The 25,270-nt window shown below is 44.8% G+C and overlaps 1 protein-coding gene across 4 annotated transcripts in view; it reads left to right on the top strand.

The window, feature by feature from the left end:
* The window catches only part of LOC137421591 (phospholipid-transporting ATPase ABCA1), an 86,816-nt gene that overhangs the window by 26,059 nt on the left and 35,487 nt on the right, over positions 1 to 25,270 (top strand). For 2 of the 4 annotated variants that reach the window (XM_068107799.2, XM_068107797.2), the window contains exons 2-13: positions 17,917 to 18,013; positions 18,159 to 18,252; positions 18,599 to 18,740; positions 18,898 to 18,989; positions 19,196 to 19,311; positions 19,387 to 19,590; positions 19,719 to 19,808; positions 20,015 to 20,237; positions 20,524 to 20,663; positions 21,103 to 21,219; positions 24,206 to 24,409; positions 24,780 to 24,988. In XM_068107799.2, coding sequence (XP_067963900.2) covers positions 17,948 to 18,013; positions 18,159 to 18,252; positions 18,599 to 18,740; positions 18,898 to 18,989; positions 19,196 to 19,311; positions 19,387 to 19,590; positions 19,719 to 19,808; positions 20,015 to 20,237; positions 20,524 to 20,663; positions 21,103 to 21,219; positions 24,206 to 24,409; positions 24,780 to 24,988 — 1,697 coding nt within the window. In that variant the 5' untranslated portion in view covers positions 17,917 to 17,947. Of the gene's footprint in view, positions 1 to 17,566; positions 17,583 to 17,916; positions 18,014 to 18,158; positions 18,253 to 18,598; positions 18,741 to 18,897; positions 18,990 to 19,195; positions 19,312 to 19,386; positions 19,591 to 19,718; positions 19,809 to 20,014; positions 20,238 to 20,523; positions 20,664 to 21,102; positions 21,220 to 24,205; positions 24,410 to 24,779; positions 24,989 to 25,270 lie in introns of those variants that run through there. The other 2 variants (XM_068107798.2, XM_068107800.2) reach the window with 2 other exon arrangements.

The following is a 25,270-nucleotide window of genomic DNA, read 5'->3' as shown; positions in this document are numbered from 1 at the left end:
ATATATATATATATATATATATTGTTACAGACGTGGCTTAGATGTTATTTACCGAGCGGTTTTGGTATGACCACGTCTGCACAAGTTACCCGATTATACCCGAACGTTGACTAATCGCGCTACGCTAGATCAATGAAGGAGAAGACACACAGCTGGGATTCAAATGACACGACACCAGGGTTCAGTTCTCAAGACCTCCGGAGGAGGTTATATTGTTACGGAAGGTTAGATTACAACTACAAGAGGGACAGCATAGTAAGATAAGCACTTAGACACACTCTTATATTATTCCCAACAGACGACAGATAAACGGGACAAAAGGCTGACTCACACGGGGTTTGATGGCTAGGAAAGGCAGGATCGATGGCTCCAGGTGCACCTGGGCTCAAAGGTCAGAATCGACTCGGTCCGGTCCAGAGATGCGGGGAGGTATTCAGCGCTCGTACGTGGCAACTTCTCTCTCCAGGCTGGGGGCGCATCTGACCTCACATCCGGTGAGTCCTTCGTATCTCCGGCGGGGAGTGACACGCCCTCGGCTCGTTAGCTCCGCCCCAGATGGAATCGGCACGTCGCCTCTCATTGGGTGCGTGCGGGGGGGGGTTACCGGCTCCGCCCTTGACGGGGGACTGACAAGGAGCCCCTTCGTGGTAACCCCGTGGAGCGCATGGTACGGCGCGCATTGTCAATGGCGGCTAACCGAGCCGGTGTGATGACGCACACTCCCCCCGCGCAGCGTCGTTGTTGTTGTAATTGTTGTTGTAGTTGTAGTTGTAGTTGTTGTTTGGGGAAGAAGATGGAAGGAGGTATGGGAAAGGTCCTAAACTCACTACTGGTGCCATATAATCACATTCTGGTGCAACGAAGAGTCAGAATTAATGGAAAGGAGTCCTTAACTGACATAGACTAAGAATAACTAGCAAGATGTCCGAAAGTTGTCTACGTGTGATGCGGTGGACCTGGGCACGACATTTAATGGGGGAAAAAGGGGAAGGTCGGCTCTACTGATTGTTGTTTACAGACAATGGGACTAGGGAATGGGGGATTGGGGATAGTTGGGGAGTATTGGGGAAATAGGGGAATATTTACAAGCGGATATGGAGGCCAAATTCCATATTCGCAACATTGCACCCTTCTCTACCCTCGGGGCGGCCCGACCCGATAAATTTTTACCTACTTTAGTGTGGCACGCAATGTAGTTCCCTCTACTATTAACTCTACCCTGAGTGCGACAGTTTTACAGATATTCACAAATGAGTAAATATGTCCCCCTGCGACGTTGCACCCTTCTCCTCACAGAAACACACCCACAGGATAACCGAATCCGGAAAGAATCCTCAAACTAAACATACAGCCGGTAGGGAGCATTATTTACACAAGACTACGCTGATATTTACACTACGATCCAGGACCTGTTTTTGGAGGAACACATGCAGATGTTATGCATAGAGAGAGCACGCATGCTAGCATCGATACACCAACCCACGAGTGCTCTGTGGCCTACGGCCTTTAATAATGTGCAGAGCACCCCTTCCAAGCATCAAGCACCACCCCATCACACAGTGAGCACCATCCGGTGCACCAATAAAGTGTTTACAAATCACCGGTGGTGTCGCAGCCGGCCGATGTTCTGCCGCTGGTCTTGCCTTCATGTGGTGCACTTGGCCTTCTTACTTCTTTTAAACAAAATAAAGAAAGGCGCCAACCGCGTCCATTTCTTTATTGTGGCCGTCAGGGGGCCAACTGGTAGTGGTTCACCTGTTTGGCATAGGTGCCACGTTGACCCATAGGTCCTTCCACGGGTGGTGCTTGGCCGCAAAAGAGCTGCGGTCCATTGTGGGTGGCCACAAACATTGCGGTCCATATGGTGTATCGATCCAAGCAGCAAACAGCGAAAGTGCAGGCCCACAACTGCGTAGCCAGCACCTCTCTCTCCTCTCTCTCCACCCCAAAGCCAGATCCTCGGAGGTGGGAGACAAAAGAAGCAGACAAGTGAGTAAGGTGGTAAGGGCGCAAAAGTGCACACAATGCAAGGTAATGCACACTGGGGGCACATGGGAACCAGGTGAGACAGGTACGTTCCTACCGTACGCTCCCCTCCCCCCCCCCCCCCCACCAGGTAACCTACATGGCCCCTCCCTTACCCCTTACTGTATCCACACAACACAACACTACCCATAAACATCTACTTTACAAATCAACAAACATCCCTACTGTCTTCCCCGTTCCTCCCATAAACCAAATTCGTCTTCTCTCCCTCCTAACCAATCAAATTTGCCATCTTCAACTTTCATCAAAATTTGCCATCTCCAACTGCACATCAAAATTTGCCATTACCAATTCATCATCAGTCCCTCCTAGGGAGGGAGAGATGGAATCACCCCAATGTCTCATCCACGTCGTGATGCGTCTCACAAATCCACAGCAATCTCATTTCCTGCAACAAAACAAAGAAAACACAGGTGTGGAGTCATCATCACCACAGGTAAGTGGCTGCGTATGGTGCGACAGGTTCATCAATCCTAACTATTTCCTAAATGACTTTAACAACTTTACACTACCCGGGGTCTTTCTCCGGCCAAACCATTGGCCCTCTTACACTATGGGTTCTAAAAACCAATTCCCATTGGCCAAACTGTGGTGCTCTTCAATTTGGGGTCTCACTCCCCCGATTCATCTCCCGGTGCCCTCGCACAATTTCTGGGCTGTGGCGTGTACCTCTCCCAGTGGGTCTACCCACCTGCACACCTCCACCACTGCAGTTGCCTCCGAGCTTACCTGCTCCTCACCCTAACCTAACTACCTGGGGAAGGCCCTCTGGCTCTCTCCCCACTCGGTGCCCTCTCTGGCACTGGGCTACCCGACCCATACCCGGGATCCTCAGGCACCCACTCACAACTACCGGCTCCCAGAGCCCACCTGCGGCCTCACCTGGCCGACATCCTCACAGTGGTGGAGTGCCCAACCAACTACACACACTAACAGGCTACACGCCCAGCCATTTCCACAACACTAATGCACCCATCCACATACCATTCTGTCACCCGCACCACAGATGCCAATATCCAACTACAATTTACCTATCCCCTCTACCTAACACTTACACTACCCGCCCCGGGTATCCGCCATGGGGGTCCACTCTTCCCCCATTCACACCTTCGCACCATGCACACCACTCCGTACCACTTACTCCAACTCTCTCCACACACCTCTACCTGCACACCTGTGCTCTCACACCTGGTGCCACCTGCACCCTTCTCTCCCCAAGCGCATTCGCGCTGATCCACAACACTCACTACTCATACACTGCTCCACACACCTGTCCAGTTGCACACCTGTGCAATCACACCTGTTCAATTCTCACACACACAGCATCATCTCAGCTAACTACTCCCCTCTGAAACTTGCGCTTCCCAGTCGTCCCTTTAAACTATTGCGCTCCCACGTCATTATCATCCACACTAAACTACCTGCGTCCCCACTACAGGTATCAGTCACTAACTAAACTTAACGTTACCTAATGTCAATCTCTTCTAGATCCCTACAATATAACCTAACCCACCCGGGCTAGTTTTCACTGCCATACACCCCATAAGCTATTGCTCCTTTGCCCCCCCATGAGAAGGGTGGCAGGGATGCCACCCTTACCCACCGGGGGTCTCTCACTACCAATTTTGCACATCAAATTTCAACAAATTAAAAATTTGCCAATCACTACCCATCATCTGCCAATCACTACTGCCAATCCCTTGCCAATCATCAAATTTTGTTTTTCTCTAATTTTGGGTCCAAAACACTAACCTCATCACCCAGTCGACTCACTAATACCTCTCGGTGCGCCAATCCCTGTCCAAAGCCCGGCTTCGTAAAGCCAAGCAATGGATGCTGGTTGTTTTGTGCCAGCGGCTGGATGCGTCCGGCATTCGGGGCAGGGACGGGGGCTTACCCGGGCCGAGATCCCACGCACCACCTCGGCGTGGAGCCATCCAATGTCCCGATCTCGACCTGCCGGCACGTCTCAACAAAACGTGGTCGCCATAACGACCCTTCCTATCGGGCTGCCCGCTCCGCCTAGTGGAGCACGGACGCGGCCGTTCAAAGCGAGGCCCAGCACGCACCGAGGGCCCGATTCGGCTATAAGTCGTTCTAAACTCTATCCCGTCTAACGTCGATGCTTCACCTGCATGCTTACATCCCGCAGCCCGTTCCTTGCTCACACATCCAGCCGTGCCCATGCTCCTCGTACCTTTCCTTACACACCCAGGTACCCTCATTCCACTCACAGCCTTGGTCACACACCTGACCACCGAACACTGTGGCACACATTCGTTGCTCGCACACCTCACCAATACACCTCTTCGCGCCCCCTCCTCTGTCACCTCCTCTGTGACAATCACAGGTGTGCTCTCATTCGCACACCCACTCACGTGCCTCACTACCAACTCCAGCGTGCATTCCCACTCGCGCTCTACCATTCCAGGTGTGCATCCTTCCATCCCAGGTGTACATCCTCGCTCACCTGTCACAACCAACTCACTCTCCTTGTCACTCTCAATACTCTCACCACCACTCTTGACAACGCACTCACCCTTACTCTTGACAGCGCACTCTTTCCCCATGCACCTGTCCGTTACACACCTTTCTCGCGCACACTCTCCCGTTACACCCTTTGTAACACTCACCACAGGTGTGCATTCTTCCTTACTTTTGACAGCGCACTCTTTCCCCATGCACCTGTCCGTCACACACCTTTCTCGCGCACACTCTCCCGTTACATCCTCTGTAACACTCACCACACCGCGCTTCCATGTGCCCCCTCGCACACGCGCTACGACCGACTCACTCTCGCCAGCACCCTCACTCCTTGGCACGCACTTTTTCCTCACACACCCCAGAGTCGGACTTTCTCGCACACCTCCTTTTTCGCACACCAGACCTGTCGCACACTTCACCAACGGCCTCTCACAAACACCCGGGTCTATCTCGACCCCCAAGCTTATTAAATCCCCTGGCGCATCATACGCACGACCATATTGGTCACCACTTACACCGGGTCCTCTTCCTCTTCGCTTCTCCTCCATCACCTGCGAATCCCTCATCCGGTTAATGAGCACATCATCACGATCCAAACACAGACTTTGGACCAATTCTTTTATCTCCTCTTTTATTTCTTTCTTATCCCCTCTCCGTCGCTTCTTAATTTCGCTCATCCCTTCTTCCACTTCTTCTAGTTTCTGCTTCACCTCTTTCATTCCCCGGTACGTCTCCTCAAGCTCATCCTCTAAGGCTACCTTGACCGTTTCCAGGTGCGTCCTCACCTGCCGGTCCTTCGTCTCCATTACCTCTATCACCTCGTCCAACCTCGTTGTCAGTCCCTCACGTACCATCTGACATTCCCTCTTTGTCGCTATCCAGTCGTTTTTTATGTCGTTTTGTGTCGTTTTTAAACCTCCTAATACCGCAGTGTTCCTTTGAACCTGCTCCACTAACTCCGTTTGTCCCACCGTCAGCTGCTCCACCTCCTGCGTCAGGTCCTCTATGCCCCCTTGTAACTTTACAGTCCCCTTTCTCACCTCCTTCTCCATGTGCTCCTTACAGTGCCTCACCTCCTCGCGCACTCCTCCGACCTCCTCACTCACTCCTCTTCTGATCTGCTCTCCCATCACTTGCATCTCCTGCCCAGATGCCACCCTCATCTGCTCCATTTCCTCCCTGTGAGCATCCAGTTTGGTTTCTACCCCCATTCTGACCCCCTCTATCTGCTGCCCCATTTGGTTAACTTCCCTTTCCGCTTGGTCCCTCATGTCCCTCAATTTGCCTTCCATGGTGTTTTCTAACCCGTCTAACCCTTTTTGCATCCCTTCCATTTGATTCTCTTGAGCGGCCATTCTGTTTTCTACCCCCATTAACCCATGTTTCACTCCCTCTATCTGATTCTCTTGAGCGGCCATTCTGTTTTCTACCCCCATTAACCCATTTCTCACCTCTTTTATCCCGTTGTCTAACCCCTCAAAATTATTGTCTAACTTCTCACCGGTACCCCTCGCTTCGTCCCTCATTACCCCCATTTCGTTTCCCATTACCCCCAATTGCTCACTCTGAGCATCCATCCGGTTCCCCATTTGCTCACTCTGAGCCCTCATTTGCTCACTCTGAGCCCTCATTTCCTCGCTATTCTGGGCCATAAGGGCCTTCATTTGTATGAAAAACAAGTTCCAATCCACCGGGGGCGCTGCCACGGTCGCGGGCGTGGACGCCGTGGCCATCTGCGAGGCGCCATTTTGCGCGCCCGCTACTTCGTGCGTGACGGCGCTATTTTGAGAACCTGCTACCCTCACTGCTTCGCTCTCCTCGCGTCCCTCAATTTGGTCCTGGACCGACCCTGCCTCACTCTCCCCTACCGGACCCCAGCTGTCTTGGTCTGCCATAGCGCGACTTTCAAAATTCGGGTTTTTATTTCCGTATAACAAATTCAAATTTCGCCGTTATAATTTCGCGCGGGAAACGCGCTCCGAATCGATTCTAATTGTTACAAATTTGGGCCTAATAAATTTAGTCCCGGGTTCGAATTCCACTCCTCGACACCAATTGTTACAGACGTGGCTTAGATGTTATTTACCGAGCGGTTTTGGTATGACCACGTCTGCACAAGTTACCCGATTATACCCGAACGTTGACTAATCGCGCTACGCTAGATCAATGAAGGAGAAGACACACAGCTGGGATTCAAATGACACGACACCAGGGTTCAGTTCTCAAGACCTCCGGAGGAGGTTATATTGTTACGGAAGGTCAGATTACAACTACAAGAGGGACAGCATAGTAAGATAAGCACTTAGACACACTCTTATATTATTCCCAACAGACGACAGATAAACGGGACAAAAGGCTGACTCACACGGGGTTTGATGGCTAGGAAAGGCAGGATCGATGGCTCCAGGTGCACCTGGGCTCAAAGGTCAGAATCGACTCGGTCCGGTCCAGAGATGCGGGGAGGTATTCAGCGCTCGTACGTGGCAACTTCTCTCTCCAGGCTGGGGGCGCATCTGACCTCACATCCGGTGAGTCCTTCGTATCTCCGGCGGGGAGTGACACGCCCTCGGCTCGTTAGCTCCGCCCCAGATGGAATCGGCACGTCGCCTCTCATTGGGTGCGTGCGGGGGGGGTTACCGGCTCCGCCCTTGACGGGGGACTGACAAGGAGCCCCTTCGTGGTAACCCCGTGGAGCGCATGGTCCGGCGCGCATTGTCAATGGCGGCTAACCGAGCCGGTGTGATGACGCACACTCCCCCCGCGCAGCGTCGTTGTTGTTGTAATTGTTGTTGTAGTTGTAGTTGTAGTTGTTGTTTGGGGAAGAAGATGGAAGGAGGTATGGGAAAGGTCCTAAACTCACTACTGGTGCCATATAATCACATTCTGGTGCAACGAAGAGTCAGAATTAATGGAAAGGAGTCCTTAACTGACATAGACTAAGAATAACTAGCAAGATGTCCGAAAGTTGTCTACGTGTGATGCGGTGGACCTGGGCACGACATTTAATGGGGGAAAAAGGGGAAGGTCGGCTCTACTGATTGTTGTTTACAGACAATGGGACTAGGGAATGGGGGATTGGGGATAGTTGGGGAGTATTGGGGAAATAGGGGAATATTTACAAGCGGATATGGAGGCCAAATTCCATATTCGCAACAATATATATATATATATATATATATGTATGTATATATGTATATATATATATGTATGTATATATGTATATATATATATGTATGTATATATGTATATATATATATATGTATGTATATATGTATATATATATATGTATGTATATATGTATATATATATATGTATGTATATATGTATATATATATATGTATGTATATATATATATATATGTATGTATATATATATATATATATATATATATATATATATATATATATATATATATATATATATATATATATATATATATATATATATATATATATATATATATATATATATATATATATATATATATATATATATATATATATATATATATACACACATCACCACCATCTCTTATCCTCCCCCATCCAAAACCTTGATCTTTTCTACCCCCGCTAATTTCGGTCCCCTTGTGTTTTATACCTCCCCCCCCCCCCCTTCCCACGCCTCCTCCCCCCAAGCCCTCTCCCTCCCACACTTCTCCCTGCTCTCAAATGTTGTGGTTGTGTGCTTCCCCTTCTCTCCCCATCTTGTCTTCCGCTCCCTCTTTTTGTATATTTTGTTTGTCTGGTTGTTTTGTTTGTGAAATAAATGTTAGCTCTTTATATATATATATATTTTAATATATATATTTATATATATATATATATATATTTATTATACTAGCTTGGCTCGGCTCGCTGCACTCGCCTCACCGAAGCGTCGTTACTGAGGAACGGGCTTATTTTAACTGAGGCTAATGACTGTACCTGAGTTGCTGTGTTGTCATGATATACACCAATCATAATACAAACAATTACTTTGCACAATGTATTTGTTGTTTGTGATATTCCATTTTTATAGGCAATTTAGGTTGAAGATTTAGGTTGAATGTTTTTTTTTTCAAGAAAGAACCCCTCAGCACACACATAGGGGAGGGGTCGGTGCAGACTGGAAGTTTGGGACGATTACACCTCACCACCACGTAATTTAAAACACCTCACCACCAAGTAATTCAAAACACCTCACAGCCATAAAACACGTAATAAAAACACCTCACCACCACGAAATTGAAAACGCTGCACAGCCACGAAATTAAAAACACCTCACAGCCATAAAACATGTAATAAAAACACCTCACCATCACGAAATTAAAAACACCTCACCACCACGAAATTAAAAACACGTCGCCACCACGAAATTAAAAACACCTCACCACCACAAAATTAAAAACACCTCATAGCCATAAAACACGTAATAAAAACACCTCACCACCACGAAATTAAAAACACCTCACCACCACGAAATTGAAAACGCCTCACAGCCACAAAATTCATAAACACCTCACAGCCACAAAATTCAAAACACCTCACAGCCATAAAACACGTAATAAAAACACCTCACCACCACGAAATTGAAAACGCCTCACAGCCACAAAATTCAAAACACCTCACAGCCATAAAACACGTAATAAAAACACCTCACCACCACAAAATGAAAAACACCTCACCACCACATCATTTAAAAACACCTCACCACCACGTAATTCAAAACACCTCACCACCAAGTAATTCAAAACACCTCACCACCACGTAATTCAAAACACCTCACCACCACGTAATTATAAATACCTCTCCACCACGTGATTTAAAAACGCCTCACCACCATGTCATTTAAAAACATCTCACCACCACATAATTCAAAATACCTCACCACCACGTGATTCAAAACCACCACCACGTTATTAAAAACACTTCACAACCACGGAAACAAAAGTTTGAGGGAGTCGTTAAGTGACAACACAGACACTGCCCAGATGTGTAGATATCTATTAGTCTAGTAGGAAGACTAGGTCCCTCTGCACCCCCCGGAGATATACTTCTAATCAGTGTTTCTAGATTGGAAAAAATGTGTAGAAAATGACTAGCTATGGCCCCAAGCTGAAAAAATGTCCCACATACCATTTTTATGCAAATTACTGCTGCAAATTTTATGCAAAATTATGCAAATTTTATGCAAATTTTTGATGAGGAGTAGAGTTGAGGGGTCTTTGAGGGCTTCATCGAGGTGCTCTCGGTTGCAAGACTGGGTCATTCTGAGAAGCACAGCAGGGTCAGAGATCATGATGTTCTCCTCCTCAGTGAATCTCTCCATCAACAGCCTCTCCATTGCCTCACACACTGTTTTGAGGCAAAAGAGGGACTTTGCGTAGGCCTTTCCACTGAGAACACCTTTGAGAGATCCACTTGTTACTAGTTGTGCCTCAAAGAGAATCTCTGCATATCCAGAACCACGCATCTTGTGTCCAGTGAGCATCCCGATGTAGTTCATGGATGTGTGGAAGGGTCCAATCGTTACTACATGACTAGCAAATTCATTTGGCCAGCGCCAGATGATGGGAAGGGCTTTCATGCAGACACCCAGATCAAATGTATTCAGGACCCATCTCTGACCCACCTCAGCAGTTGCTGCCTCGGAACGCTTCAGTAGCTCACGAACAACTGCGTTGTCTGTGATCGGTTGGTGGATAGGCGTGCAGTAGTCGACTGTTGATTTGCTGGGTGGGGGAGAACCAGTTGCAGAGGTGAAACCCCCTAGCCCAGGCACAGGCTGCAGGCCATTGCCATGCCATGCAGGCACCAGGCACAGACCGATCACAGACAACGCAGTTGTTCGTGAGCTACTGAAGCGTTCCGAGGCAGCAACTGCTGAGGTGGGTCAGAGATGGGTCCTGAATACATTTGATCTGGGTGTCTGCATGAAAGCCCTTCCCATCATCTGGCGCTGGCCAAATGAATTTGCTAGTCATGTAGTAACGATTGGACCCTTCCACACATCCATGAACTACATCGGGATGCTCACTGGACACAAGATGCGTGGTTCTGGATATGCAGAGATTCTCTTTGAGGCACAACTAGTAACAAGTGGATCTCTCAAAGGTGTTCTCAGTGGAAAGGCCTACGCAAAGTCCCTCTTTTGCCTCAAAACAGTGTGTGAGGCAATGGAGAGGCTGTTGATGGAGAGATTCACTGAGGAGGAGAACATCATGATCTCTGACCCTGCTGTGCTTCTCAGAATGACCCAGTCTTGCAACCGAGAGCACCTCGATGAAGCCCTCAAAGACCCCTCAACTCTACTCCTCATCAAAAATTTGCATAAAATTTGCATAATTTTGCATAAAATTTGCAGCAGTAATTTGCATAAAAATGATATGTGGGACATTTTTTCAGCTTGGGGCCATAGCTAGTCATTTTCTACACATTTTTTCCAATCTAGAAACACTGATTAGAAGTATATCTCCGGGGGGTGCAGGGGGACCTAGTCTTCCTACTAGACTATATCTATAATTCCAGTAATCTCTGTCTGTACGTCTGTACGTCTGTACGTTTGTTTGTTTGTCTGTGACCGCTGTTTCTCGACAACCACGGGTCCGATATACTTTTAACTTGCCAGGTATATTGCTGGGGACCCGAGGATGTGCCTTTTCAAGGTTTCATATTAATCGGACAATTACTTACCGAGCTATGTCCAAAAAACGATTCAACCAATCAGAGAGCAGCGAACGATCGCGTGTGCCGAACGTGGCGGGCACACTCTGCCTCGGATGGCACATTTGAGAGCGTATTCATTTATTTCACGTTTGCAAACTATGTTGGCGTTAAACTATGTTTTACAACTAATAAAAACGAATTTGCGATTCATTCGCTTTCCTGCGCGTTTGTGCACGCGATGGCGATTTCTTTACCAAACTCCGGAAGCCGTTCGCTTTGGACCAAACCATTGCATGTAAATAGAGGGGGGGGATTGTCACCACTCGCAAGCCGTTCGCTTTGGACCAAACCATTTCATGTAAATAGAGGGGGGGGATATAATTTTAGATATAGATATAGTACGGGCATGCCCTAGTCTATCTATAATTCCAGTAATCTCTGTGTGTTTGTTTGTTTGTTTGTCTGTGACCGCTGTTTCTCGACAACCACGGGTCCGATATACTTTAAACTTTCCAGGTATATTGCTGGGGACCCGAGGATGTGCCTTTTCAAGGTTTCATATTAATCGGACAATTACTTACCGAGCTATGTCCAAAAAACGATTCAACCAATCAGAGAGCAGCGAGCTATCGCGTGTGCCGAACGTGGCGAACACACTCTGCCTCGGATGGCACATTTGAGAGCGTATTCATTTATTTCACGTTTGCAAACTATGTTGGCGCTATGTTGGCGTTAAACTATGTTTTAAAACTAATAAAAACCATTTCATGTAAATAGAGGGGGGGGGGGGGGGGGGGGGGGGGGGGATTGTCACTGTACTCGCAAGCCGTTCGCCGTTCGCTTTGGCGTTGCGAATGAACCAAAACATTTCATGAACCAAACCATTTCATGTAAACCGTTCGCCGTTCGCTTTGGCGTTGCGAATGGACCAAAACATTTCATGAACCAAACCATTTCATGTAAATAGAGGGGGGGGGGGTTGTCACCGTACTCGCACCCACGTACCCACGTACCCACGTACGGGCATTGCACCCACGTACGGGCATGCCCTAGTATAGATAAATGACTTGTACCCGAGTTGCCGTTTTGTCATGGTTTACAGCAATCATAATTCAAACAATTATTCTGCACAAATGTGTTTTAATATACGTGATATTACCTTTTATAAACAATTGAAGTTGAAAACGTAAGTTGGGAAAAAAAAAAATTCCCCAAAAAAATTCCACCCCCAAAAAAAAAATTGGGAAATTTTTTCAAAACAAATACCCTTAGGACAAACAGACGGGGGAGATAGGTGCATACCAGAAGTTTGGTACGATTTCACAAAAGTTTGAGAGAGTAGTTCAGTTACAACACAGGACAACACAGGACAACACAGACACTGCACAGATATATATATATAGATATACATGTATTATATATATTTTACATGTATATATGGCTTGTTATACGTTTTGCGGTGTCTTGGACTACTGTGAGTTTCTCATTTTTAGAACATTTTGAATGCCCCGCGTGTAGTGTAGTGTAGTGTAGTGTTGTGTTATAAATTATTGTTCTTGAGGCATTAGCTGATGGAGTTAATTTAAAGACAACATGTTGTACTTCACAAACATTCTCCTCTATTCACCGTATCATTTGCTCGAGGTCCTCTTCCATATGCTTGGAAGACAGCTAACATCACCTTCGTTAGCCAACTTATTATTATTATTATTTTTAACCACCACAATTATTCCCAAGTTATTGCGGGGTTGGCTGGGTGAAAGTTTGCTCAAGTTTGTCATGAACATACCGGCAAGGCCTAATGTTTGACCAAGATTAGGGCAAAAATTTGTAATTAGGCCAGGGTGCCAGCCATAATTCGCCAACTCTTTGTGAAGGACACCATGGGATCTTTAACGTCCACCAACTAATGCTCGCAGATGGAACGCCCAATTTAATGATGGCACACACCCTGCATGTGAAAGCCCAAGATGTTTATATAGTTTATACAGTTTATAGCTCTGCCAAGATTAGAGCCCAGGCTACGCAGCTTAGAGGCATGTGTGTGTACCTCTCGGCCATCCTGCCACCCCATCTTCATCAGCGATACTTGCTACTTATCTACGTTCACAGAAACAAATAACTTCTGCTCCGCTGCGATACTCAGTGTTGGATGCTTTGGTTTGAACCTCTGCTTAAAATGAGTGAAATTAAACATTTTGAAAATTTCGAATTATTCTCAGTGAGATTTCATCAACATAATGCATCCTATCAAGTTGTTTCAACTTTCTGTATATAAGAAGATGATTTGTAATACAGGATACCACCGGGTGGCACTATATGATGCACATTTACGTAGAGAGAAATGGGGATCTCCCTCCACCTTGAACCCCCTCCCCCCAGATATGTTACCCAGACAGAAACCATAATTGGGGTACCCTTGGGAAACATGAAAATTTTGTTTGATTTAGGCCAGTAGTTTTTCTTAGTTTTTAAAGAATATATATTGTCGCGCGAATGTCCTCGGTTAATACCGTGGGCTCGCGGATGGCCAAACGAACTTTAATGGAGGCGACGAGCAATTACGGATTTTTACTATGCAAGCACGGGAGGAAGAAGAAGAGCAGAAGCGGCGAGCTCTTACCTGACGTGATCCGAGCAGTCTTCAACCCTGCAAATTAATCTCACACGAACACGGGAGGTAAAATGTACAAGAAGGAAAGATTTATTACAGAACCCGATACAAAGAAATGCGACGGAAGAACTAATTCTAAATTGGGATGTCCCCCCACAGATTTCAAATATGAGACAAAGGGACAATGAATAAAATAAATGTCCCGTCGTGTATTTGTGAATGCGAGCTTATCTGTCTGGCAGTGTAGCGTCGGGTCGATGTCCGAACGCGTCGGTCGACGCAGCTCCGGTTGGCGCGAAGAAAGGCCTCGATGTGCCTCCGCTCGCCCGCTGCCAGGCCCCCGAGCCACCCGCTCGCCCCCATCTCGTCTGCTCAGTGGCATGCCTCGCTCGCCCGCATCGTCGGTCGCACGCGAGGTCCCGTTTGCTCGTAACACCAAGCCTCGCTCCAAGCACCAACACTAAGCCCAAGCACCAAGACCAAAACCAAAACCAAGACGAGACCAAGCCCAAGCACCAAGAAGAACGCAGGGAAGATGACCAAGAAAGCCCACGAGCGAGTCGTTTTTGTCCCCCGCGGTGTCACATCAGCTCTCTCCCTCTACCTCTCAGTCCCTCTCTTCTTCGTGGTCCTTTCCTGCCTTCTGACGTCACCGGCCCTTCCCCTCTAATCAGCGACCTGCTTCTAAGTAGTGGTTTTGCACCTTCCGCACTGATTGGCCGCGTCTTCGCGCCTTCCGCACTGATTGGCCGAGGTGTCGACGGTCGGTGGCCAATCAGTGTGCCGCTCCTTCCATCTTCCTTTCACCAATCAGTGGCCAGCTTCTTACCCCAGCCAATCACACGCTCCCTGGGCGTGGCTTTAGCCTGCCTTGCACGATGTTTGTTGCTATGCCAGCTGGTACTTTTTCCACATGCGAAATTTGCATGTATGTTCATTTAAATTATACAATGGACCACAATATGTAAATGTTTCATGATATTTGTTATATTATATCACCTTTATCTATCAATATTGTTGAAATGAAGATCAAATAGCTGTATGTTGAAAATATGTTGAAAAAGTAAAAACTTTACATGGGGTGTACTTACTTTTTCACGTGACTGTATATATATATATATATATATATATATATATATATATATATATATAATATATATATATATATATATATATATATATATATATATATATATATATATATATATATATATATATATATATATGTATATATATATATATATATATATATATATATATATATATACACACACACACACAGACACACACAGACACACACACAGACACACACAGACACACACACACACACACGTTCACTTTTATAATATAGATTACCCTGTTAGGACAACAAATAGTCCACACTAACTTTTAAAGGTGTTTAAACAGGGAGCAGGATGGCCAACGTGATGTTGTTATTACATCAATTTGTTTGTGAAACACGTTTACTGCTAGCTAGCGTCGACATGTGTAAAAAAAGTGCTGTTCGATGCTGGGCTTCTGGCTATTCTTGTAAAATGTCATTGCTGGAAGGAAGCATTGTGACCAATACTAGAGCGAACTCGATGTCATGCCATCGCAAATCCCTAAGCTTCCCACGCAGAACAAAATTTACAGATGCTAAAAGTTTCACCAGGACTGACCCAATATCAACTTTTAAGTTAATTTCCTTTTTTCTTGCTTTGACCCATGTGACCCAAAGTTTCCACCCCTTGGGGCATGAACCGGGAGGTCAAAAGCAAAATATCATGAAATATGTCAAACGAATGAGACACTTCTGAGCCGGATTGATGGCCTATTTGCTCCTACACCTAGCTCAACTTGGAACGCCCGTGGCCGATTGGGCAGCCCGCCGGACCTCTCTTCACGCTGAAGTCCCTGTTTAAAATGGAGGTGCGAGCGATCACCTCACCCAGCAGGAGAGTGACATGGTCATGAAAAAATAGGATATTTCGGGCTACACCATGACATGGTGCTTATGCAACAACATACTTACTTACAACAAGAAAATTCCAAGCAGATAAATGTGACACAAAACATTTTAGTGATGTGGTTTGAGGATGAAAATGATTGTTACATGGTGAACAAAAGCACCATTTAAAAAAAACCCAAAACACAACATGGGCTTAAGGATTGAAAAAATGTCATGACTCCAAAAAATTGGACAACAGGAAGTGTCACATATAATATTTTTTAATTACCCTATTGGTTCACGAGTTATCAAACAGAGTGACCACAATATTCGTCATGGGTGTGTCTGTGTGTCTGTCTGTCTGTCCGCAGCATAACTACCCGATGATATCATCCGATCTTGATGAAACTTGGGTGGGAGGTTGATATCATGATCTAGTTGTGTCCTGCCTCAAGTGGGCGTATTGCGCCCATTGTGGGCGGAGCGACGCCCGAAAAAACATGTCTTTTTAGGGGGTAATCGAGTTCAAGCTACATCTTTTCCGAGGGGTTTGGTGGAATCTGACAGGGGTTTCGGTATTTGGTTAGGCCAATGTCATGTGTCTAGCCCCACGGAGCTCGATTTTTTTTTTTTCATTTTCTCCCCAAGTTCAAGGTCACAAGGTCACGAAATTTAGAAAAGTCGATTTTTGATGGTTTTATTACATTGTTCGCTTCCTGATAGGGTGAGATGTCGTACATTATCTTATATTATCACATACATCATGAAATACAAGTTTTCCAACAAATTTCAGAATCTTCGACTTTTGACCTTTGAAGGTCACAAAGGCCAAATTTTCAAAGTTGTCCGAATCAAACTGAATTTTTGGTATTGTGTAGCTAACTAACCTCATAACTGATTATATATTATTTTCTATCATTTCAAGGTCAGTAACCTTCGTTTTGACATTTCCAGGCCAGCACCACACACAATTACGTACAGTTGGCTCTTAAAGGCCTGCGCATGCAGCGCATTGGGGCCCTTTCTTTGTAAATAGGTATGTACACCGCATGTCGGGGGCCGACACCTGCCACGTGGGCCCCCGACCCCCCCAGTGCGGGCCTGTTTCGGTTATAGTCCATCCTTTGTCATTGAATATCGCTCGCTCGTGAACCATCGTCGTCTCCTGACTTGTAAAACAAACTAATTGGTAAAATTAGATTATAAAATGCTGTGGTGAGACTTTAAGTTTGTTTTTGAGGTCATGGAATTCAATGGTGCTAATCGTCATATCTATTAGATGATATGATGTCATTGTGACATCATCCTCTCTTTATTGTCTTATAAAAACAGTGTCTTTCAAAAAATGCAATTACGGGCACATTTTAAAGCATTTTTAAATGAACGTTTGTATATGCGATCAACATTGGGGGATGCTTGAAATATGTAATGATCTTTTGGGTTTGACCCCTGGTTCATTCCCCAGGAGGGTGGGGTTACAGGGGTCAACACATAAGCTTCTTTTTTTTTTTTTTTCTTTTTTTTTTAATATATAACTCAAAATTAGATATTGCACCATTCCTGGTGGAACTTTTTCCCATCTTTCAATGGTGCTTTAGGTGGGAAGTGTGGGGATCAACCTCACTCTTATTATGTTTTTTGGCCAAACTCATATTTGGGGGAGCTAGAGCTGCACCCTATCTTTTGTATAGTTTGCATTGCTCCCCTACATCACATTGGGGTGTGACCAGTTTAAGCCATGATCTGTCGGTGAAATAAATTCGACTTGCTTTGTAGAAAACTGCTGCTGAAGATGCTCGGGCATCAAATTGGCCATCCTGCACATAGTGGATAAACATCAGGACGCTGAGATACCTCGAGAGTACGTCTGCCTTCCCCGTGTCTTTTCTTTCATCCAAGTGCCCCTTTTTTTCCTCGACAAAGAACAATTGACGTATACAAATAGTAAAAGTAGTAGATTGAAGATTACCAGTTTTTTCACGATGTCTGTGGTATACTGTATACAGGGTAAGGTCATTAAGATATGTCATTTTACTTTTACCCGAGGGCATTAGTAGATGGTGAGAAAATCAGCAGAGTTTACAGAATTTGATCCTAGTTATAGGATTATGAGCTAAGTCTTCAGCTGGTAACACCAAACAGGCCAACCCAAGAGAATGATATTGAGTCTTGGAATGGTACAATGTTGTTTTCAGATCTGGCGAGGAGAACAAGTATACTTGGGCCATGGCCTTCTGGAACCAGCTGTACCTGCTGCTCTGGAAGAATGTAACTCTTGGACGTCGTCACAAGGTGTGTTTTGCAATCGCTATGCCCTTGTGACTTTGCCAAATGTAACCCACAACTCAAACCCTATCTCTACTTCAATCAACTCGATTCATACTCTATATCACAACTTCCCTCCCTCCTTGTCTCCACTCTTGCCCGCATCCCACAGTTCCGCTTCGCCCTTGAAGTCGTTTGGCCACTCTTCATATTTTTTATCTTGGTTTCTGTTCGCCGCTCGTATCCTCCACAGCAACAACATGAGTGTGAGTGCTGAATGCCTTTAGTTTGAATCTCTCTTAATTAAAACTCTTTACTCACGGAATAGTGATGGCCTGTGATTTCACCAGTAATCCTAGTTTATTCAGGATATAAAATGGTTCACTTCAGAGGTGGTGATGGGTTAATTACAAACTTTAAAAACGGTTATATTTTGACATTCATTGTGTTTATCTTGTGACATAGTGTTGCCATAAAATATTGGCTAAAAGGGATAAGGAAGGAAGAAAGAGGGATGAGTTACAGGCATGCTATGTTTCACGATTGGCTGTGATGAGGCAGGACACTGCTGTGTTACATCATGAACGCATGTTGCCGTGTGCATCCCACCAGGTCACTTCCCCAGCAAGGTCTTGCCATCGGCTGGTCTTATTCCGTGGATTCAGAGCCAGTTGTGCAACCTCCACAACCCTTGCTTCTCATACACAACAGAAGGAGAGGGGCCTGGAACTTACGATAACTTCCACAACTCCTTGTAAGATCAACTTGCAAACCAGCACCACCACTATGATATTTTGTTGGCAATACCATTCACTCCACAACAATCATGAGATTGATCTGAAAGAGAATAGAAAACAAAAAGAACAAACATGCATAGCTACCACTTGATGTTCCTTGCTGACTTCCCAAAGGTTATCTCGTCTGCTGAGGGAACTTCAGGAGAGTGTCGTCAACCTCAGCAGAAGCTTGCCTCCACCATCCAGTGCACCTCCTGCACGTCAAGGTGGTTGTTGGCACCAAAATTGTACTCGAATGGTTTAATTCCTAATGGAAAGATGGAATGTATATTTGAGGTACAGATCAAGACTCAGTTGTTTATCAATCGGAAACACTACCTGGGGTGACAAGGTGTGGGCTCTGTTTATTCGGCTCTGTTTATCTGTTTATTGGGCTAACCCGGGTCCATGTGCAAATGTTTCCATGTTGCAGTTCTGACGCTGCTTTCTCTGTTTGAGAACCCACAATCATTCTCAGCACTCACCCAAGATAAATTCAACCTATCTGCAGAAGCCACCGACAACCTACTGAAGATGCAGGTGACAGAGGTAATTCTATTTTCGGTTTTTGAAATGTATTTTTACTTTCTAGGCCTATTTATTGAATTTCACCCTTTACCGCAGGCTCTGCATGTCCTACCAGCATTATTGAATACCACGATACCATTGTTTGGTTCAAGAGAGCCAGTAGTGGCTCTTTGTGAGAAACAGCATGATCCTGCACAGTTTGGGTCAGTAGCTGAAGTGCTGTGTCGCTTGGCACCTGAGAAACGTGGCCAACTAGTTCATGCTCTGCTCTCCGAGTTGCAACCTCTTCACCTCTTGAAGGTTGGGAAAGCAAAAATAAAGTTTTAATAATTGCAAGTACAGTATAATTAATCTTGAATTTTGTTTATTTCTTGAAATAAACTTACAATAAACCCTGTTTTTGTTCCCTATTCCTTCTTCCCAACAAGGCTGCTTCTCCCAAGCTTCCTTCAGCCTTTCTTAAAACTGCTACATCCGTGTTGGCACGGCTGAGTGCCACTGGGCAGGAAATTTGGCAGGTCAGTCCCTATCGACCAAAGGTCTCAACTGCCTTAACACAGGCTCAATTATTCTTAAGCTCCAGCCTAAATCTATAGGTTTAACCCTTTTATCCGAATGACAATACTCGGTCTCGCACCTCCTCAAAGTTCTTAACATAGATTAATCTATTTTGTTTGGATTTTGCCTTGCATGAAATCTCATAATATGCCCTTTTTGACCTCAGGCCTTGTTGGTATTTCGGAATGAGTCCCGTGATGTTTGGGCCGGCGCAACCCCTGAGACGATGCGACAAGTCTCACGCCCCCTTGGCCGATTGTTGTGTGGTTATCCTGAGAATGGCCTGAAGACTATCCGTTCCATGAACCCAATGGAAGAACAGAATCTGAAAGCAATCCTGGGCCGTGATAATGGACCAGAAGAGGCTTATGTCTACGATAACACAACCAGTAATGCTTCTACCATACTCTTATCTACCTACTTCTCAATTTGTTTGTCTTGCTACTTTTTTGTTTTAAATGGAGCTAAAATTTCATGGAGAGATAGTTTAAATATTAAAGAGAATGCTAGAGTTTCACTTAAACAGGACAATCTTTCTTCCCAGTCAATCAAGATTCGATCATGGATTTGGTGTAATGGTTACATCACTAAATTTCCTGCTTTAGCGAGGTACTTTGACAGAGCTAAGCTGCTCATTGAGAAATAATTTTGATTGTATTTGTGCGTGTGTCACAGCACCATTCTGCAACGACCTGTTTGCACGCTTCGAAAGCAGTCCTGCGAGCCGTTTTGTTTGGCGCGCCCTGCAGCCACTTCTCCTTGGGAAAATTTTGTACACTCCAGATTCACCTGTGACGCGCACCATCATCCGCGAGGTACATGCCACACACCACGTATCCTGAATAGGAGGTCACCTTCTTTCCTGTCTCATTGGCTTCCTCCACTTATACAGTCAGTTTGTACTCTCAACAGAATTTCTCCACTGACCTTGCAATAGAGGCTGGAGTGCCTTGGGCCCAGTCCTGTTCCTTGTTTACATTAATGACCTCTCCATTGCTCTGGAAACACTTCCTCCGTTTAGATGATTCCACTTTATGCCATACCATTCCACATCTTGTTGACAGCAACAGATTTTCTCTCTGCAGACCATGATATTTATTTGTCTTGCTCGTGTACAATCATGGTCCTACTGCCCCACTCTCATTACATTTGAAAACGTTTTGAGGAATATACATTGACTTCAAACCTGATCTAAAATAACCTATTGATCCCATTTCTCTCCCTCTACTCCCCCTCTCATCTTTCTACCTCCAGGCCAACCTCACTTTTTCTCGGCTTGCCAGCCTGGCTGGCCTATCAAAGGTCTGGCACAACATACGTCCCCACGTGTGGAATTTCCTGGAGAGCAGTCCTGAGGTTGATGGTCTGCGGGTAGGCCCTGCAAAATCACATGACATTTTCCTATATTTACGTTCATAACCTAGCATGGATTCAAAAATTCTAAGCCTCACACTATAAGATAGGAGAGCCTTATAGCTATTGTAGGGTTTGTTTCTACAAATAGCGCCCCCAATTTTTAATGGTATCTGAGAGTTTCTTAGACCCCGAGGAGTACTAAATCACCATTTAGGTGTTTCTCCCTTGTCAATGTATGAGGACTTTCAGAATTAAATTTTTCGTCAATAATGGGAATAAAAAGTATGTGGGTGGGGTTGACATCATTGTTTTTACCTTGACCTAATTTTAAGGTCATAACCTAATTATCGACATTTAACATGTTTCACCATAACTCGAATAAGGTTTGTCCAATCAGAACAAAATTGCCCTGTCTAGATAGCCTAGAGTAAGTCACATTTATGCTTAATTTGCATCATACCCCTCTAGGTTAAAGGTCAAGGTCAAATGGCGGTCTGAAAAAAAATAACGAGTTTTTTTTTTTGTCATTACTCAATTTTGCCAATGCAGCATCTCAAAGACCACTTGGCCTTCCAAGATTTACGTGCATCATAATAGTGTACCTGTACTGAAGTTTTACACCTCATATTTGATTCGTATCGTTGACCTACTTACTTTTTCGGATTGTGACAAAATGTACAAAAAACACTTTTTGATCATAACTTGAATTTTTTTCTTTCTCCGATTTTCATTATGTTGAGTTTTATGGATGGATTATATGGATGGGGACATGTTTTCTTAATTTGTGTTCCATCCCTAAATGTTGATGGTCAAGGTCCTATGGCAGTCTGAAAAGAATATAGCCATGATTGGATCGCGGTTGCCGTGGGAGGCTTTCCCTTGGCCATCACTTTGTGATCCCAGAGATATCGTTTTTATTAGTCCCCTACCAGTTTCACTGGTGGGGACTTAAGGTTTGCCCTCTATCCACCTGTGGTTTTTTGGTTCACGAGTTATTAAGTGACCACTATATTCGTTATGTGTGTTTGTCTGTCCGCAGCATAACTACCCGATGATATCATTCAATCTTGATGAAACTTGGGTGGGAGGTTGATATCATGATCTTGTTGTGTCCTGCGTATTGCACCCATTGTGGGCGGAGCCATGCCCGAAAAAGATCTTTTTAGGGGGTAATCGAGTTCAAGCTACATCTTCTCTGAGGGGTTTGGTGGAATCTGACAGGAGTTTCGATGTTTTTTTTTTTGTTTGTTTTTTTGTATACTGAATCGAGGCTCGTGAAAGAGCCAATGTCATGTGTCTAGCGCTAGCCCCACGGAGCTAGATTTTTCATATATTTTTTTTCATTTTTTACATTTATTTATTTATTTATTTCATTTCATTTCATTTTTCACCGAATTTTCGGTGTTGTGTAGCTAACTAACCTCATAACTGATTATACATTGTTTTCTATCTCATTTCAAGGTCAGTAACCTTCGTTTTGACATTTCCAGCCCTGGCCTGTCCGGGCCTGTTTCGGTTATAGTCCGTCCTTTGTCATTGAATACCGCTCGCTCGTGAACCATCGTCGTCTCCTGACTTGTCAGACTTTTTTTTGATAAGTTACAGAGCAAGTTCGAGTTTCAGGGCCTTCTGGCAATTAATCCCCTTTTTGGACTAAGAAAATATCACATCGGTACAGGAAATGTATTGCAAAGCAATTCTTGATGTTTGATTATTCTTTTTTCATACTTGCTCGACTTTAAAACAGTGCTTTACTTCGAGTGCTATTATAATTAGTTGCACACGCCATTGTTTGTGGTAAATAAAATAATTTTATAAATCTGAGAATTTTTTTGGTCTACAAAGTCGAGGCTCGTTGAAGAGTGAGAGCAAAGAACAGATCATGATGCAACGTCACAAAAGGAACAGAAAGAGAAGGGGGAGATAAACAGAGACGAACAAAAAGTGATGCGCGGGCCTAGTAAAGGGGTGAGGAGAATATAGGGGGTGGATAAGATGGATACAGAAACAAAATATGGGGGTGGATGGTGGCTTTGAAGGGGGAAAAAAAGATAATGGTTTTAGATTGGGGATGATCTAAGAAAGTGATGAACAGCTGTCTTGAAGACCTGGAGGGCTAAATGAGATGGAAGAGAATGTGGAAGTTGGTTACACAGGTGGAAAAAAGAGAAACATATAAGTAGAGATGAGCAGTGATTCTGGATTTTGGCAGTTTCACTAGGAGGGGGTTGGTGGTGGGCCTGCATGCACCTTGCACAGATACATGGCTGGGGAGTTGAGGAGGGGGACAAAGCATGGAGAGGGCAGAGGATGCAAGACCCGAAAGGAGGCGGAGGTAAACAGAGAGACCACTGACCTGTCAGTGATGACAAAGTGATAGGCCCATAGACCCAGTTTTATCGCGGGAGATTCCAAAGATCTTGAAAGCCTTGGATTCCATGATGTCTAGGTGAGCAAGTTGTGAGAGAGGGGAGCCAGCCCAGAGAGCAGAGGAGTACTCTATCAAGCTGCGGATGAAAGCGATGTCAGTGGTTAGGAGTTCAGGTGTGCTAAGGAATGTGGATAGGAGTTCAGGTGTGCCAAGTTTCGTACAGGTGTTGTTGAATTGGATTTCATCATTGACTTTGTGATTGGCAAAGCTTGTACTGTGTAAATATAATTAAACCGGTAGTACTAGTTCCTTGGAAGCTTTACTGCCATGTCATTGAGTCTTTCCAAGTAAGCACAATAAATGGAACAAGCTGGCCTACAGGAAAATGGTAGTTGCTTCTCAGCTACATGTCCTTACTTGGGTGTCGGTAGGGTACCCAAGGTACAACTGTAAAATGGCACTATATGTTCCAAATATCACAAGGTTTCCAATATGGATAGAAAACCCATAGGAAACATGCCATACTTTAAAGAGAAACCACATTTGCATGACATTTGATTTGTTACACAGCAGCAGTTTGTCATTTGTTACAGACTGTTTTCTGATGATTTAATATGCTGTCTTGACCAGGCTTGGCTCAAGCTTCCTGTGGCACAGATCTTTCTCACCAAAGCTTTTGAGCAAATGGAAATCGGCTCCAAGGAAGGGCTTCAAGCTATTTCAGCCAGTGACCTCCTTGCATTCTTGACCCATGGTGATGGGGAGCAATTGAACTGGCAGGGCCTGATCAATGCCACAGACACTGCTTTGGACACATTCACACAATTGTTGGAGGTAAGTTGCAAGATGATCTTGAGGAATGAGGAAGATATTACGTGCAGAAACAGAATAATGGGTTGCTGGTTTTAAGAAATTTTCATAGGACATTACTATAGATGGTTTTTGTGATTTTTAGATGTTGATTTACAAAGTATTAGTCAGAATGGACATTATTCGATAAGGTATCCCTTTCAAAAATCTTCTATAATTTATTTTAAATTTTTAAAGAAATCTGATAATTTCATCAGACGTAATGATAAAAATTTAGGGGTTATCTGAGTATAAGGTCCTTCTCAACAAAAATACTTTAATTGTTTATTGTACTGTAAACACTTTGATTTAACATGTAGTTCAGGAAGTGTTTTGGCTATGTGCATCTTAACAGTGCATGGAACTCAACAAGTTTGAGGTCCTGTCCAATGAAGACCTGCTTGTAGGCCGAGCACTTCACCTGCTCGATATGAACCGCTTCTGGGCAGCCATCGTGTTTGTGAACAGCCAGGGTGATGACATTTCCAGCCTTCCAGGTCACATTGAGTACAAGATCCGAATGGACATAGACAGCGTACAGCGGACTAACAAGATCAAAGATCGGTGAGATAATTTAGTTAAGGTAGCATAACTAGTATAAGCCTGGTGTTGGCCTAACGGTTCAGGTAGCTGGCTTGAGATCTTAGGATCCTGAATTTGAGCCCCTGTCATGGCGTTGAATTAACACCAGATGGGTTGACTCAACTTGTCATCCTTCTGAAGTCAGCAAAATGTGTAGTAGATGCATCAGCGGAAGCTGCATATGAATCACCAGCATAGCTATTGTTCTCATTCTTTCACATTGATCGACTCATTTTTATTAATTCCTGCGCGGTTAACTGAAAC

Source organism: Myxine glutinosa, chromosome 2, assembly GCF_964187855.1.
Source record: "Myxine glutinosa chromosome 2, kmMyxGlut1.1, whole genome shotgun sequence".
NCBI classification, from domain to species: domain Eukaryota; kingdom Metazoa; phylum Chordata; class Myxini; order Myxiniformes; family Myxinidae; genus Myxine; species Myxine glutinosa.
Note: the sequence above shows the minus strand (reverse complement) of the source record. Positions and strands in the feature narration are given on the sequence as shown.